This window comes from Esox lucius, chromosome 7, assembly GCF_011004845.1.
Source record: "Esox lucius isolate fEsoLuc1 chromosome 7, fEsoLuc1.pri, whole genome shotgun sequence".
NCBI lineage: Eukaryota > Metazoa > Chordata > Actinopteri > Esociformes > Esocidae > Esox > Esox lucius.
This window is the reverse complement of record NC_047575.1, coordinates 24,930,115-24,947,986: the sequence shown is the minus strand read 5'-3', so window position 1 is coordinate 24,947,986 and position 17,872 is coordinate 24,930,115. Positions and strand designations below refer to the sequence as shown.

General features: G+C 39.6%; 1 protein-coding gene across 7 annotated transcripts in view; it reads left to right on the top strand.

Annotated features, from left to right (window-relative positions):
• Positions 1-17,872, top strand: part of ncor1 (nuclear receptor corepressor 1) — a 101,468-nt gene that overhangs the window by 11,759 nt on the left and 71,837 nt on the right. For all 7 annotated transcript variants that reach the window (XM_029120759.2, XM_013134453.4, XM_029120758.2 and 4 more), the window contains exons 6-14: positions 1,217-1,339; positions 2,286-2,342; positions 2,453-2,505; positions 2,708-2,774; positions 6,202-6,374; positions 12,849-12,939; positions 14,403-14,581; positions 17,168-17,222; positions 17,351-17,452. In XM_029120759.2, the coding sequence (XP_028976592.2) occupies positions 1,217-1,339; positions 2,286-2,342; positions 2,453-2,505; positions 2,708-2,774; positions 6,202-6,374; positions 12,849-12,939; positions 14,403-14,581; positions 17,168-17,222; positions 17,351-17,452 (900 nt within the window). The remainder of the gene's footprint in view (positions 1-1,216; positions 1,340-2,285; positions 2,343-2,452; positions 2,506-2,707; positions 2,775-6,201; positions 6,375-12,848; positions 12,940-14,402; positions 14,582-17,167; positions 17,223-17,350; positions 17,453-17,872) is intronic.

Here is a 17,872-nt window from a genome sequence, read left to right as displayed (position 1 = left end):
TTATTTTTTGTGCATATTGGTTAAAATGTTTCACTCTTATCCATTTGTTATAATGCTTGAAAGAAACTGAGCATTTTCTGCAATTGACTTTAAGTCTACAGTCCCAGCTTTTTCATTTAGCCTGAAACTGAAGAACTGCCAAACCGGCATGGAAAACATTTTATTTTCCACCAAGTCATATAAAGTGTTTGTCTTATGTTTGATTACCTGAAAGATTTCAGATTTAGTTTTTTTCCGTACACACACAAAGCTTAATTTTCTAATTTAGTTCAGCCTTTTTTTATTTAAATGTTAGTGTGCGTTTTGTCATTTGTGGCATGTCATTTCAACAGCTTTGTAATTAAAAAAGTGCACCTTATGCTGAGGAAATTCCATGCTGTACTGCTTGTAACAAAGACAACACATTCATTTTATGCTAGAATGCGCCAAATTTGCTATTTAAGGACAAATATATGCCTTTTTTATTGTAGCTGACTCCAATTTACTTTTTTTGAGTATTTGTAATATTCATTGAGAAAAATCCTAAATAAGTTAGGGCCACTGTTAGTGGACAGTGGTCCACACACTGTTCAGCGAGAACTGTGTTTCTCCTGCAGCCTGAGGCTGCCATAGCTGCATCTGTTTCTGAGCAGTGTTTTTCTCTATGTAGGAAGAGATGTAAATCTTGTTACACACACTCACAAACTCAGACAAGGAAATCTTCTATATCAGAACAGAGATTAGCCATTATCTGTGACATTACAGAGCTTTTTACTTGACATTTAAGTAATTAAGTTAAGTAACTTACAAACATTATTAATGGCCTACATTTATTGACTATAGTAGTTCACATTTCTTTTTGGGTACAGAAATTATGAGTGGGGATTCATGAGCCAATTGGAAGCTAGTTTGGCCATGTTAATATAAGGACCAGATTTGTGATGTAACCAGGACCCTTAAAAGGAATACCCCAAAACAAGCCAGTGGGGGGGAAATCAGACAAATCAAACATAAGCCTTACATCAGAGACCTAAATCAAACATAAGCCTTACATCTGAGACCTGAATCAAATTTAGCTCCGTTAAATTTAAATAGACTAGTTTTTCTCTGACACAGACACCAACATAAGCAGGCATGGAGGTTGCATTAGAAAAATGCATTCATTAAAATAAACATTCAGCATAAAAATTATACACACTCATTTGTTGACATATTATTTGTTGCTGTTGTCTCTTAGCAACAACTAGAGGAGGAAGCAGCAAAGCCAGTGGAGCCTGAAAAGCCAGTAACTCCTCCCCCCATACCACAGGAACACAACAAGCACCGCAGCATCGTCCAGATCATCTATGACGAAAACAGGGTGGGTTTACTTGGACATCGCCCCCTATTGTACACCGACAACTGTTTTAATTTATCTGCTGGTCTCTACCACACTGTACTTCTGCCAACTACAGTGGGGACAACAAGCCGATTTTACAGGTTTTCCCACAAAGCATGTAGAAGTCTGTAATTTTTATCGTAGGTACTCTTCAACTGTGAGTGACGGAATCTAAAACAAAAATCCAGAAAATCACAGTATGATTCTTAAGTAATTAATTAGCATTTTATTGAATGACATAAGTATTTGATACATTAGAAAAGCAGAACTTAATATTTGGTACACACTGCAGCAGGGATTTTGGCCCACCTCCTCCATACAGACCTTCTCCAGATCCTTCAGTTTTCGGGGCTTGCCCGCTGGGCAATATGGACTTTCAGCTCCCTCCAAAGATTTTCTATTGGGTTCGGGTCTGGAGACTGGCTAGGCCACTCCTAGCCAGTCTTAAAATGCTCAATCAAATAGGTTTGAAATATAATGCTCGACCTTCAGAGCATTTATTTGGTCTCTCTCTTCTACTTCTTCTTTAACCTCTGGATTTTATAAGGATCACACTTGGCTTTACTCTTTTGGACTGGAAGATTTGCAGAACTAGAAGTGAATCCAGAACAGTTTTTCAGTAGATACCTACTTGACATACAAATTTGTTGTGAGTGTTTAGGAAAATGAAAAAGCAAACAATATTATATAAAAAATGTGTAATTATGTTTGGTTCAAGGGAATAAAGTATCTTGCAAAAGAATGTGTCCAAATATTTATTGGCCTGCGTGGCAAGAGATTTTGCAGCTGTAGTTAAACACGTGGAACGGCAGAGCCTGCAGGACCACATCGTTCTGTCACCAAGCACTACTGTTAGGAATGCACATTTTCTATTATCATCCCTAATCACAACAGTGTCACTTTACATTTTCATACATTTTTTTTGCAGAAAAAAGCTGAAGAGGCCCATAAGATATTTGAAGGTCTTGGTCCTAAACTTGAACTGGTATAGTGTGATTTATTTTTATAATTTTTTTTCCCCCAATGGTTTAATAATTACTAGAATAATGCATATGGTACAAATGATATCTAATGCTTGTCATTTCTTTTTCCTAGCCCCTCTATAATCAACCATCAGATACTAAAGTGTACCATGACAACATAAAGACGTGAGTATACCTATTGCATCGTATGTTGTGTGTCGGATAGACAGCCCGAACCTTTGTCCTTAATTTTGGTATGCCGAACTAATGGAAAAAGTGTTGTGTGCACTGTTATTTATCAATTATGTTTGCTGTATTGAAGAAACACTGAGAAAGAGTAGCTGTTGTTGGTTCCTTACTCATTAAATACCCATTCTCTCTCTCTCAGTAATCAAGTGATGAGGAAGAAGCTGATTCTGTTTTTCAAGCGAAGGAACCATGCTCGTAAACAAAGGGTAAGTCTCCCCTCCCGCTGTTGACGTAGGGATGCAAGGGAGGGAAACTTCAAGGAATGTGCTAGATGCTTGGAACAGAACAAACACTCACCAACCTGGACTCAGACACACACACACGGACAGCCTGACCGACGTGGTTGTAAATCTCATCCATACAAGTTGTGCTCTTGTTAATATTGACCCAAAATGGTATTGAGTATGTTTTGGAGATTTTCTTGTTTGTAGATTCATGCTGTCCCACCCTGTGTTTGTACGTGTTCCTTAATGTAATGGTGTTTCAGTGTTTTCTGCAGGCCTCTGATGGCAATTGAAAATTTAAGCTATAGAATTTGGTGGCCCTCTGAAGAGGCACACTAGCTTGTACATAAATGCCCTTACATTTTCCTGGTTTACATGTTAGTACCATGGTGGTTCAACATGGTATTTCCATGCATCCCTGTATTCCCTTGTAATTTACTGTAAATCCAATCAGTGGCTTTGCCTTGTCATTGGATTTAGAAACCAATGGTGTCACTTCAATTGACAGATCTCAGAAGACAATGTTGACCAGCTAAGTTACTCTTTTCTCTAAATAGTCAGTCAGTCGGCCCATGTATAAATGTAGTCTAGTCAAACCACTCAAAGTGGAAGATTTTTCCTTAGTTTTTAAATAAAGTTATTGCTCAGTGTATTCCAGACAGAGTCAGACAAACCCTTCGAACACTGGCAGAAGAGTGCGCAGCATGGCCAACTGCCAAGAGGAAGGCAGATTGTTTGGCTATCATTAGTCAAGAGAGAAAACAAGGCAGCATTGTCCTCGCTATATGGGACTCTCTCCAGCTCATTTAAATGTTTTCTCTTCTAATCTTTTACAATTAACTCTTACTGTACTGCCCTTGGTAATGGTCATTATTTGAAACGTTGTTGTGAGACGCTGTTTTAACAATAAAGTTTGTATTAAATTCACATATAACAATAGTATAGGGCCCGTTGATTTTAGTAAATTACAGCTAATAGTTTGTGAAGTGACAAGTCACCTTCATATATGCCTGAAACTGGAATAATTACTATTGAGCAGCGATCATTGCTGAAGATTTTTAAGAATAAAAATTTGAATAGTTGACTATGAGTAGGATTTTCCTAAGAAGGAAAATTCCTAAAAATCCCAAGGTTTCCATTGAACAGTATGTACAGTAAAATGATTGTGACGTGCAATCGTATTCAAGTCCTGATCCAAACGCGTTTCTGTATTTGTTGCGCGTTGCCTAACTTTTTTTCTTCTGCCTTGGAACTAAATGAGTATTTATCTGTAAGTCTTGAACTTGCCAAACCATTTTTTATCGTTTTATTATCGCTCTGCACTATTTATAAAAAGGGCTGTAATTCCTATCCATTTCATGTTCTGACAGTTTGCATTTTAACCCTTTAGTCATTGTTTTATTTAAAATCCAAAGTGCTGGAGTACAAAACAAAACAAAATACTTTGCACTAAATGTATCTGTGTATATACACTGCTATCAGAGGTGTAAAAAGTACAAAGTAAAAGTACTCAACTGGGTTCGGCTGTGTTTACCACTTTTGGGAAGTATCTAATTAAGATCTAAATTACCAGGTAAAGGGAGTTCAAAACTAACTAGTGATCAATTAAATAAAAAGGAAGAGTGTAAATTATCAATTAAGGACACTGATGAGTTATGAACTCTGTTTACATGGTCATTTAACCCTTCTGTAGGAACTTCCCAAAACTGGTGAACACAGCCGAGTACTTTTACTTTTTACACCCCTGACTGCTATGCATTGTATATACTATGCTATATATTGTATATGCTATGCATATTCAAACCCCAGACAAATTCTCACATTATACTGAATTACAAATGGTACATATACAATTTTGGTCTCTTAGATTTATAATTTTTTTTTTTTAGGCACTAACAGATTATTGCATCGTGACATTGCTTTTAAAGCTGCTTCATTACCCAGGCACTGCCAAGAAAGGGATGTCTTTTAATTTCAGCACTCAAACAGGGACACTTGTAAACAGGGCCTCAGACTTATGTTTTGGTTCACCAGCCACTGTGGCATATAGATTAAGACATAAAAATTATGAACGAACACCTATGGAATCATGTTTTAACCAAAAAGTGTTAAACAAATCAAAGAACGTTTATACTTTAGATTCTTCTAAGTAGCCACCCTTTGCCTTGATGACCGCTTTGCATACTCTTAAAGGAGTTCTTCCCACCTATGCTGAGCACGTGTTGGCTGCTTTTTCTTGTCTCTGCGTTTCCAACTTATCCAAAACCATCTCATTTGGGTTCATAATGGTTGATGGTGGAGGCCAGGTCATTTGATGCAGCACTGTCATTCTCCTTCTTGGTCAAAAAGACCTCACACTGCCTGGAGGTGTTTTTAAGGTCATTGTGTTCTTCAAAATGGAACGATAGTCCTACTAATTTAAACCATGTGGGATGCTATATCGCTGCAGAATGCTGTGGTAGGCATGCTGGTTGAGCATGCTTTGATTTGCAAATAAATCACAGACATTGTCACTAGAAATGCACCCCCATGCCATCACACCTCATCGAAGCTTTGACGGTAACCACAAGCAAGTCTCTTCTTAATGGTGTCCTTCAGTAGTGGTTTATTTGCAGCAATTCAACCATGAAGGCCTGGTTCACACAGTCTCTGAACAGTTAATGTTGAGATGTGACTGTTACTTGAAGGGTGTGGAGCATTTATTTGGGCTGCATTCTGAGGTGCAGTTAGTTGCCAATTTCTGAGGCTGGTAACTAATTAAGTTATCTTGTGCAGCAGAGTTAACTCTGAGTTTTCCATTCCTGTGGTGGTCCTCACAACAGCCAGTTTTGTTAATAGTGCTTCATGTTTTTTGTGACTGCACTTGAAGAAACTTGAATGGGTTCTCAATGTTTTATGTTGACTGACCTTAATGTTTTAAAGTTATGGACTTTCATTTCTCTTGGCTTATTTGAGGTGTTCTTGATATAATATGGGCTACTACAATACAGACAAAATGATGGTCTTCTCTATACCCATCGTACTTTATCACCCTCTGTATACCCACTCTAATGCATCAAGAAATTCTACAAATTAACTTTAAACACCTGCAAACCTGTTAGTTGAAATGCATTCCAGATGACTACTTCATGAGGGTTAAATGCAGAGAGTGTGAGAATGGAGGGAGTGTGCAAAGCTGTCATCAAGACATAGGTGGCTACTTTGAAAGATGTACAATATGAAATGTATTTTAATGTTTAACACTTGTTTTTGGTTGCTACCTGATTCCATATGTGTTATTTCATGCATTTGTCTTCACTTATTCTACTATTTGTAAAATGGTAAAACCAAAGAATGAGTAGGTGCGTCCAAACGTTTGACTGGTACTCTGTCTTCAGTTAGATAATTGTGTTACTCTTTTTTACTCCAGGAACAGAACATCTGCCAGCGCTATGACCAGCTGATGGAGGCCTGGGAGAAGAAGGTTGAGAGGATGGAGAACAACCCGCGTCGTAAGGCCAAGGAGAGCCGCACCAGGGAGTACTATGAGAGACAGTTCCCAGAGATACGCAAGCAGAGAGAGCAGCAAGAGCGCTTCCAGAGGTAAAGTGAGGTGTCCTGGAACTGGAATTAATCTATTATTTTGTGCTGGTTTGAGCCTACAATGCAGCAATAGTACTATGGTGAAAGTCTCAATTGCTTGTGCCCTCATGTCTTACCTACAGTGTGGAGAACAAATATTTGATACACTGCCGATTTTGCAGGTTTTCCCACTTACAAAGCATGTAGAATCATTTTTATCATAGGTACTCTTCAACTGTGAGTGACTGAATCTAAAACAAAAAACCAGAAAATCACATTGTATGATTTTTAAGTAATTAATTAGCATTGTATTGCATGACATAAGTATTTGATACATCAGAAAAGCAGAACTTAATATTTGGTACAGAAACCTTCCTGTAGATTCCTGTAGTTCTTGACCAGGTTTGCACACACTGGAGAAGGGATTTTGGCCCACTCCTCCATACAGACCTTCTCCAGATCCTTTAGGTTTCGTGGCTTGCCCGCTGGGCAATACGGACTTTCAGCTCCCTCCAAAGATTTTCTATTGGGTTCAGGTCGGGAGACTGGCTAGGCCACTCCAGGACTTTGAGATGCTTCTTACGCAGCCACTGCTTAGTTGCTCTGGCTGTGTGTTTCGGGCCATTGTCATGCGTGGACGACCCAGCCAAGACCCATCTTCAATACCCTTCTGAGGGAAGGAGGTTGTTGGCCAAGATCTCGCCATACATGGCCCCATCCATCCTCCCCTCAATACGGTGCAGTCGTCCCGTCCCCTTTGCAGAAAAGTATCCCCAAAGAATGTTTCCACCTCCATGCTTCATGGTTGGGATGGTGTTCTTGGGATTGTACTCATCCTTCTTCTTCCTCCATACACGGCGAGTGGAGTTTAGACCAAAAAGCAAATTTTTTTTCTCATCAGACCACATGACCTTCTCCCATTCCCCCTCTGGATCATCCAGATGGTCATTGGCAAACTTCAGACGGGCCTGAACATGCGCTGGCTTGAGCAGGGGGACCTTGCGTGCGCTGCAGGATTTTAATCCATGACGGTATAGTGTATTACTAATGGTTTTCTTTGAGACTGTGGTCCCAGCTCTCTTCAGTTCATTGACCAGGTCCTGCCGTGTAGTTCTGGGCTGATCCCTCACCTTCCTCATGATCATTGATGCCCCACGAGGTGAGATCTTGCATGGAGCCCCAGACCGAGGGAGATTGACCGTCATCTTGAACTTCTTCCATTTTCTAATAATTGCGCCAACAGTTGTTGCCTTCTCACCAAGCAGCTTGCCTATTGTCCTGTAGCCCATTCCAGCCTTGTGCAGGTCTACACTTTTATCTCTGATGTCCTTACACAGCTCTCTGGTCTTGGCCATTGTGGAGAGGTTGGAGTCTGTTTGATTGAGTGTGTGGACAGGTGTCTTTTATACAGTTGGCAAGTTCAAACAGTTGCAGTTAATACAGGTAATGAGTGGAGAACAGGAGGGCCGGAATTCTTACTGGTTGGTAGGTGATCAAATACTTATGTCATGGAATAAAATGTAAATTAATTATTTAAAAATCATAAAATGTCATTTTCTCTCACTGTTGAAGTATACCTATGTTAATAATCACAGATTTCTACATGATTTTGCAGGTTATCAAATACTTGTTCTCCCCACTGTACTCAATGCATCCAAGGACCCATCACATTTCTCTGAAAACAGGGCATGTCAGATTAAAGCAATCACTGGCTTATTAAACAATAAACTGCAGTATTTACCTGACTAAAGTAACCAGTGTGTTTGTTGCTGGTAATTTTTTTTGGAACTTTAATTTACACAAGTTTTCTTATTTATTAATGAATTAATGTCTGGTTCCTCAGTGATTATTCTTTATTCAAATTGATCCTTTTCAAAAGACTCAATCCCACCTGAGAATTTAAAATGTGGAATTCAGAACAGTTAAAGATGGGAGACTGATGCTCTGAATGCAAGGATGGATGAAGATGTTTAAGTTACTACAGTGTCGCCCTGTTTATAGATCTTGGACTATTTCGTGTGTTAACATATTTAGCATACTTTGTCATGGATTTTTACATGGGTTAGGGCATTTTTGTCTGTCAGTCTACATACTCACCTAAATGATTATTAGGAACACCTGTTCAATTCTCATTAATGCAATTATCTAATCAACCAATCACATGGCAGTTGCTTCAATGCATTTAGGGGTGTGGTCCTGGTCAAGACAATCTCCTGAACTCCAAACTGAATGTCAGAATGGGAAAGAAAGGTGATTTAAGCAATTTTGAGCGTGGCATGGTTGTTGGTGCCAGACGGGCCGGTCTGAGTATTTCACAATCTGCTCAGTTACTGGGATTTTCACGCACAACCATTTCTAGGGTTTACAAAGAATGGTGTGAAAAGGGAAAAACATCCAGTATGCGGCAGTCCTGTGGGCAAGAATGCCTTGTTGATGCTAGAGGTCAGAGGAGAATTGGCCGACTGATTCAAGCTGACCACTCGTTACAACCGAGGTATGCAGCAAAGCCTTTGTGAAGCCACAACACGCACAAGCTTAAGGCGGATGGGCTACAACAGCAGAAGACCCCACCGGGTACCACTCATCTCCACTACAAATAGGAAAAAGAGGCTACAATTTGCACGAGCTGATAACTGTTTAAGACTGGATGAATGTTGCCTGGTCTGATGAGTCTCGATTTTCTGTTGAGACATTCAGATGGTAGAGTCAGAATTTGGCGTAAACAGAATGAGAACATGGATCCATCATGCCTTGTTACCATTGTGCAGGCTGGTGGTGGTGGTGTAATGGTGTGGGGGATGTTTTCTTGGCACACTTTAGGCCCCTTAGTACCAATTGGGCATGGTTTAAATGCCACGGCCTACCTGAGCATTGTTTCTGACCATGTCCATCCCTTTATGACCACCATGTACCCATCCTCTGATGGCTACTTCCAGCAGGATAATGCACCTTGTCACAAAGCTTGAATCATTTCAAATTGGTTTCTTGAACATGACAATGAGTTCACTGTACTGAAATGGCCCCCACAGTCAGCAGATCTGAACCCAATAGAGCATCTTTGGGATGTGGTGGAACGGGAGCTTCGTGCCCTGGATGTGCATCCCACAAATCTCCATCAACTACAAGATGCTATCCTATCAATATGGGCCAACATTTCTAAAGAATGCTTTCAGCACCTTGTTGAATCAATGCCACGTAGAATTAAGGCAGTTCTGAAGGCGAAAGGGGGTCAAACACAGTATTAGTATGGTGTTCCTAATAATCCTTTAGGTTAGTGTATATGGCAGGCATTCCATCCAGTGTTTTTTAAATTCCAACACAGGCACACCTCGTTTTACTTAATGAGGTACTGATTAGGTGATTACCTATACAGTTTCAAAGAGGGCGGTTCATAAGAACAAGGTCAAGTCACAGATAGGCAGAGGGCAATTGTCCAGTGACTGAGATGACCGTCAACTCAGTCGAATGCCACTCAACAACCGTAGGATGACATCAAGTGACCTACAAAAAGAATGGTAAACAGCAGCTGGGGTGAAATGCACGGTGAGGACGGTTCAAAACAGGCCTAAGTCGTGCCAAGCTAGAAAAAAGCCCTTCATCATTGAGAAGCCAAGAAGAGCCAGGCTGAAGATTGCAAAAGACCATAAGGATTGGACCGTAGAGGAATGGAGTAAGGTCATCTTCTCTGACAAGTCAAATTTTCAGCTTTGCCCAACACCTAGTGACCTCGAGAGGCCTACAAGCCACAGTTCTTGCACACACTATGACATTTTGTGGAGGATCTGTGATGATCTGGGGATGCTTCAGCAATGCTGGAATCGGGCAGATTTGTCTCTGTGAAGGACGCATGAATCAAGCCAAGTAGGAGGTTATCCTGGAAGAACACCTGCTTCCTTCTGCTCTGACAATGATCCCCAACTCTGAGAATTGTTTTTTCCAGCAGGACAATGCTCCATGCCACACAGCCAGATCAATCAAGTTGTGGATGGAGGACCACCAGATCAAGACCCTGTCATGGCCAGCCCAATCTCCAGACCTGAACCCCATTGAAAACCTATGTAATTTTGATCAAGAGGAAGATAGATGGTCACAAGCCATGCCAAGAGAGAGCATGCCAAGACGCATGAAAGCTGTGATAAAAAAAATCTGTACTGTTCCCCCAAATATTGACTTCTGAACACATCCTAAGTTAAGACATTAGTATTTTGTTGTTGAAAAATGAATATGAATGTTTTCTTTGCATTATTTGAGGTCTGAAAACAATGCATATTTTTTTTGTTATTTTGACCAGTTGTTATTTTCTACAAATAAATACTCTAAACGACAATACAATCCTGATTCCAAAAAAGTTGGGACACTGTACAATTGTGAATAAAAACAGAATGCAATGATGTGGAGGTTTACAATTTTAATATTTTATTCAGAATACAACATAGATGACATCAAATGTTTATACTGAGAAAATGTATCACTTTAAGGGAAAAATAAGTTGATTTAAAATTTCATTGCATCAACACATCTCAAAAAAGTTGGGACAAGGCCATGTTTACTACTGTGTGGCATCCCCTCTTCTTTTTATAACAGACTGCAAACGTCTGGGGACTGAGGAGACAAGTTGCTCAAGTTTATGAATAAAGAATGTTGTCCCATTCTTGTCTAATACAGGCTTCTAGTTGCTCAACTGTCTTAGGTCTTCTTTGTCGCACCTTCCTCTTTATTATGTGCCAAATATTTTCTATGGGTGAAAGATCTGGACTGCAGGCTGGCCATTTCAGTACCCGGATCCTTCTTCTATGCAGCCATGACATTGTAATTGATGCAGTATGTGGTCTGGCATTGTCATGTTGGAAAATGCAAGGTCTTCCCTGAAAGAGACGACATCTGGATGGGAGCATATGTTGTTCTAGAACTTGGATATAACTGTCAGCACTGATGGTGCCTTTCCAGATGTGTAGGCTGCCCATGCCACACGCACTCATGCAACACCATACCATCAGAGATGCAGGCTTCTGAACGGAGCGCTCATAACAACTTGGGTTGTCATTGTCCTCTTTAGTTCGGATGACATGGCGTCCCAGTTTTCCAAATGAACTTCAAATTTTGATTCGTCTGACCACAGAACACTTTTCCTCTTTGCCACAGTCCATTTGAAATGACTTCTTTTTTGGCGAATGGCATGGTGGATTGTGTTCACCGACAATGCTTTTTGGAAGTATTCCTGAGCCCATGTTGTGATTTCCATTACAGTATCATTCCTGTATGTGATGCAGTGCTGTCCGAGGGCCCGAAGATCACGGGCATCCAGTATGGTTTTCCGGCCTTGACCCTTACGCACAGAGAGTGTTCCAGATTCTCTGAATCTTTGGATGATATTATGCACTGTAGATGATGATAGCTTCAAACTCTTTGCAATTTTTCTCTGAGAAACTCCTTTCTGATATTACTCCACTATTTTTGCCACAGCATTGGGGGAATTGGTGATCCTCTGCTCATCTTGACTTCTGAGAGACACTGCCACTCTGAGAGGCTCTTTTTATACCCAATCATGTTGCCAATTGACATAATAAGTTGCAAATTGGTCCTCCAGCTGTTCCTTATCTGTACATGTAACTTTTCGGGCCTCTTATTGGTACCTGTCACAACCTTTTTTGGAATATGTAGTTCTCATGAAATCCACAATGAGCCAACATTTGGCATGACATTACAAAATGTCTCACTTTCATCATTCAATATGTTATCTATATTCTATTGTGAATTAAATTTAAGTTTATGAGATTTGTAAATTATTCCATTCCTTTTTTACTCACAATTTGTACAGTGTCCCAACTTTTTTTGGATCCGGGTTTGTATTTTTATTTGGAATTTGGGATGTTATCAGTAGTTTATAGAATAAAACAAAACGGTTAATTTTACTCAAACTCATACCTATAAATAGTAAAACCAGAGAAATTGATATTTTTGCAAAATAATCCTGGTTCAAAAGTTAGCATCCCCTTTCTTGGTTGGTAGAAGCCATCGGATTCTCTCAGTTGTAATTTCCACCCATTCTTGATGACATGTTTTATCTGTCTATATCTCTATCTATGTATCTCTATCTATACATTTTCACTTATCTTTATTGATGTGTTGTTGACAGCATTTATGTTTACATTTTCTATAGGAATGAATATCTGTTTTGTAGACAGAAGGCATATTATTTGCATGCTGTGGATTAATAAATATAACAAAACTGGTTATTTGGTGCGTTTGTAGCTACTGTTGAGTACGTGTAATGTTTTCTTGGTCATTTTGCTGTCATTCTTTAACTTTATCATGCTGGAAAAATGCCATCATGAATGATAGGCATCCTGGGCACAGGAGAAATGGGCGCACTGTGAGATTGTGATGGCCCCTACACAGTACTGTAATAAGGGATGATGATGGAGGTTGTCAAGGAGGTTTTTAAATGTTAATTTCCTGTAGATAATTAATTTCTTTTGATTTTTTGCACTCTAGGGTTGGCCAGAGAGGAACTGGACTGTCTGCGACCATTGCCAGAAGCGAGCATGAGATTTCTGAAATAATTGACGGACTGTCTGAGCAGGAGGTTAGTGCTGTCACCTTTGAAACATCTCAGTTTGCCTGTTACAGCTATTATGGCAAAAGACACATTTCATTTGTGTGAACTATGCCAATTTAATATTCTCCATGGTTCCATTTTTATGTTTCAGTATTATTATAAGTTGAGCTTCAGTCAGCACCAACTGCCTTAAACAACTCAAAAGTCAATGCCCACAATGAGGATACAGCTGTATGTTTTTCAGACCATGGACAATAATAAAAAACACTTTTCAGCCAACGATCATTATAACATGGTTAAATGTAGGGATGTGTTCATTTACTTTATTGAGGTAGATACCGATTGCGGATCTCTTCTGCACTGGATCTATTTGTTTATTTCTCAAATTGGTCCTTGTGTCAAAGATTTTACTAGGTGTTTTCAAGGTAATAGACAAGATGTTTTCACTTGAACAAATGAGCGTACATTTGCCTGAGTGTACACGTACAATAATTTTTGTTCAATGCAATCCTCTGAAGGTTTTATATTGAAGCTGAAGTTACTGTTTGCTGCTAGTTACTGATTCTCACAGATTGCATTATTGATTTTCAGTGCCTGACAAATTCATTCAAACCACTGAACAATTATCTTGTTTTAAGGTGTCATTGGTTTTATATTTGGAAGAAAATACTGAAATATGTTGCTCAACCTCTGATGTGGAAGCTTCCAGTTTACACAAATTACATTGCCCTAACAAAGACTTTAATCTGTGAATCATTACAGTTGCATTCGTATTTTCTGATATCATTTATTTATATATATATACACACACACACACACACACACACACACACACACACACACACACACACACACACACACACACACACACACACACATATATACCCTTTGCCTTCCTTTCGGAAGGACAAGGGTACAAAATAATTTAAGTCCTTGGATATCCCAGTGAACACCTCAGTTATCAGGAAGTGGAAGCTGCATTACACTGTCTAGGTACTTGCCAAAACATTTGCCCCTAATATGAGCTAAAATTCTATGGTTGAAATGGAACCAACACTGGTCATGTTTCTGCTTTAGATTGAGCCAGCAATTTCTTTTTTATTGACTCGTGTCTTGGACCATCATTTTTTTTCATTGTTTTCTGTACAGTATATTGCAAATGCAGATTTCTGCTCTTGTTTTCTGACTTATTTGCATTTATGTTTTTTAGCAGATTTAGCTGTAATTTAGCTTTTATCCATAGTGACTTAATGTATAAAATATATTTTCAAGGTAATCATTTAATAAAATAATTTGCATTGCAAACTGTTTGCACAATTATGAACAGTCGAAATACATTTATACCAATCAGTTTATACATTTATACCAATCAGTTTCGGTCCAAGAATCAATCCTATGCTTTCAAAACAAGCAGAAATCGTCATTCAGCCATCTAATCATCATAACTGAAATCTCTATACTCCTCCCTTTCATAACCCCTTGTCTAACAGAACAATGAGAAACAGATGCGACAGCTATCCGTCATCCCTCCTATTATGTACGACTTGGAGCAGAGGCGGGTTAGGTTCATCAACATGAACGGCCTGATGGATGACCCTATGAAGGTGTATAAGGCTCGACAGTTTATGAATGTGTGGACTGAACACGAGAAAGAGATCTTCAAGGAAAAGTAAGTTTGTGTTATTTGTTTTTTCTTATAGGATGCTAGTGTATATATCAATCAATCAAATGTATTTATAAAGCCCTTTTTACAACAGCAGTTGTCACAAAGTGCTTTACAGAGACACCCGGCCTTAAACCCCAAGGAGCAAACAACAGTAGTGTTGAATTTCAGTGGCTAGGAAAAACTCCCTAAGAAGGTCGAATTTTAGGAAGAAACCTAGAGAGGACCCAGGCTCAGAGGGGTGACCAGTCCTCTTCTGGCTGTGCCGGGTGAGATATTAAGAGTCCAATTGGAATAATAAATACATTTCTCTGGGCTAAATCCAGAGTCTATTTGATTTTAGACTAGGTCAGAAGTATGACCAGGTGGACAAGGACAGGGACAGCAACGGGCCCCCCAAACCAGGTAATTCGCAGGTGTGGACCAGGACCTCATCTCTTCCTAAAATTTAAAACTGGAGGAGACTGAGAAAAGTTAGTAGTACATTCCTCATATCCCCCAGCACAATAATATAGCAGCGTAACACCTTGGAACTGAGATGGGGGGGTCCGGTGACACTGTGGCCCTACCCGGGGGAGGCCCCAGACAGGGCCCAACAGGCAGGAAATGTATCTGTTTCGGACCGACTACTTTACTTTATGAAACATCTTTGATAACAAGCAGCTTTTGATCTGGTGTTTAGGACTTTGCTTGTGTTTTCATGCTTTGATGTAATATAAATGTATCTACTGTGATTATGTAGCGCTGCAACTGACCACTATTTTGAATATCTGTGTAAATATCACAATATGTTTACTATTTCACTACTTAAAATATATCTAGTACTTTTCTGGTTTGGATAAACTCCTTCAGAGGTATTTCTTTAGTTTTTGCTATTTTCCACATTGTAGAATAATAGTGAAGACATCAAAATCATGACTTTACACATGGAACCATGTAGTAACTAAAGAAGTGTAACAACCCTTTGCCTTGATGACAGCTTTGCACACATGTGTCATTCTCTCAAACGGCTGCATGAGGTAGTCACATGAAATACTTTTCCAACAGTCTTGAAGGAGTGCCCACTTATGCTGAGCACTTGTTGGCTACTTTTACTCTGTGGTCCAACTCATCCCAAACCATCTCAATTGGTTTTGAGGTTGAGTGATTGTGGAGGCCAGGTCAACCGATGCAGCACCATTACACTGGTCATATAGCCCTTAAACAACCTCGGGGTGTGTTTTGGGTCATTCTCCTGTTGAACAAAAAATGATAGTCCCACTAAGCGCAAATAAGAGGCGATGGCGTATTGTGGCAGACTGCGGTGGTAGCCATGCTGGCTGAGTGCCCCTTGAATTCTATTGAAATCACAGGCAGTGTCACCAGCAAAGTACCCGCACACCATCACACTCTCTCCTCCATGCTTCACAGTGGGAACCAGACATGCAGATATCTTCCATTCACCCACACTGCGTCTCACAAAGACACTGCTGTTTGAACCTAAAAACTCCTAAAAAAACTAAAAAATGTCGACCCATCAGACCAAAGGAAGGTTTTCCACCAGTCTAAATTCCATTTCTCGTGTTTCTTGGCGCGAGCAAGTCGTTTTTTCTAATTGGTGTCATTTAGTAGATGTTCTTCTTCAGCAATTTGACCATAAAGGCCTGATTCACGCAGTCTATCAGTCCATGTCCTCTGAGCATCTAATGTTGAGCTGTTACACACAGAAACACGGATACCTCGAATGAGTTTCTTAAAGGGTTAAAGCATGGTGAATGTGCCCGTTGCAAAAGCCAATTCTGATCTATACATCTTAAATCCACTGTATGGGTATACAGTTTTGAAACACACCCTTATCTTGGGTTCTTTCATCCACATTCTGGGTCATGATGTGCAGTCCTGCTGATGCTTGCTGCCTCAGAAATGTTTCAGTTAAGGCCTGTTGTCTTACTGCAACATACTGTGTATTAATGTCTAAATTAATAATAAGTCTAATTGTTCTGCATTGAATTGAAGTGTTTAATAAATTAAGGGGTGATTTTCCTTATATATTATCTTGGCACGAAATAACTATGTACATGTTGCCAACGCATAAACTGGAAATAATATTAATTACATTTACGCCATAGCCTTAGTAATGATCAGTTTCATCAGTAGGATAATTAGTGACACAGTCGTGAAGAACGAAACAAACATTCAATAATTATATTAATAATGGCATATAGGGGTGCTGCAAAAATTATTTTTGTGACAGTTTTAGTTGCTGGTCATTGTAAATGACACAACTTTTAGATTGTTACTCTACAATATTAAATCCGTTCTGTCTGCAGGAGTTTTTCTACTCAATTTAGTTGTTTAAAGTATTCCTTGTTTAACAGTCAGGGCTGATTTGTGCACTCCATGCCCTTTGTAAATCTACTTTGGCCCTTGCCATCATATTGAAGTTGGTTGAAGCTTTTTAGTGTAATATAATTTTTTCCCAACATTCTGCTGTATCCAGAACAGGTGGCAGATCTTTAAAAAACAACAACATTTAAACAGTGACAATTTGTAGTTTAAATGTAACCTTACCCTTCTAACGCTTCCCTGTACCTTTTTATGTTTTTATTGCAGGTTTGTTCAGCACCCAAAGAACTTTGGCCTCATTGCTTCCTATCTGGAGAGAAAAGTGAGCTACCTTGAAATTATATTTGGGCTTTTCACTTAATTAGTTAATCAGACATTCCTAAAACCCCATGGTTTGCATTTGTGCTCATCATTTTATTCTTAATTCCCTGTCATTTCCTCACTCTGCAGTGTGTGTCCGATTGTGTTCTGTACTACTACTTGACCAAGAAGAACCAGAACTACAAGACACTGGTCAGACGCAACTATGGCAGGCGGAGAGGGAGAAACCAGGTGAGATCTACAGAGCACCTTCCCTGGGTAATGGTTGTGTGTAGTCTGTTTAATGAATGGGCTTTGGTAATACTGCCTGGGTTCAGATTTTACCCAAATGTTGACACGAGCTGCTAAAATATGTTGATGCGTAAATTATGTTGATGATAGTGTCAGTGTTTTTTTCCTTTTTTTAAATCTACACCAAGGAATTTGTTGGCCTTTGGAGCAGGAGGCCCTCTAGTGTGCAAACCTCATGTTGGCTGCTGTTATTTAGCAACCCCCCCCTTTCTTTTGCCTACTGTGCCGTCTTGGGTCTCGTCACCTCCTTCCCTCTGTGTAGCGAGCTAGCAGTAGAACCACGTGGGCTTGTGGGGTTTGGGAGCAGAACGAGTGGAAGCTCTTGATGTGCTGTGTGGGTAAATATGAACCAGGGCTCAG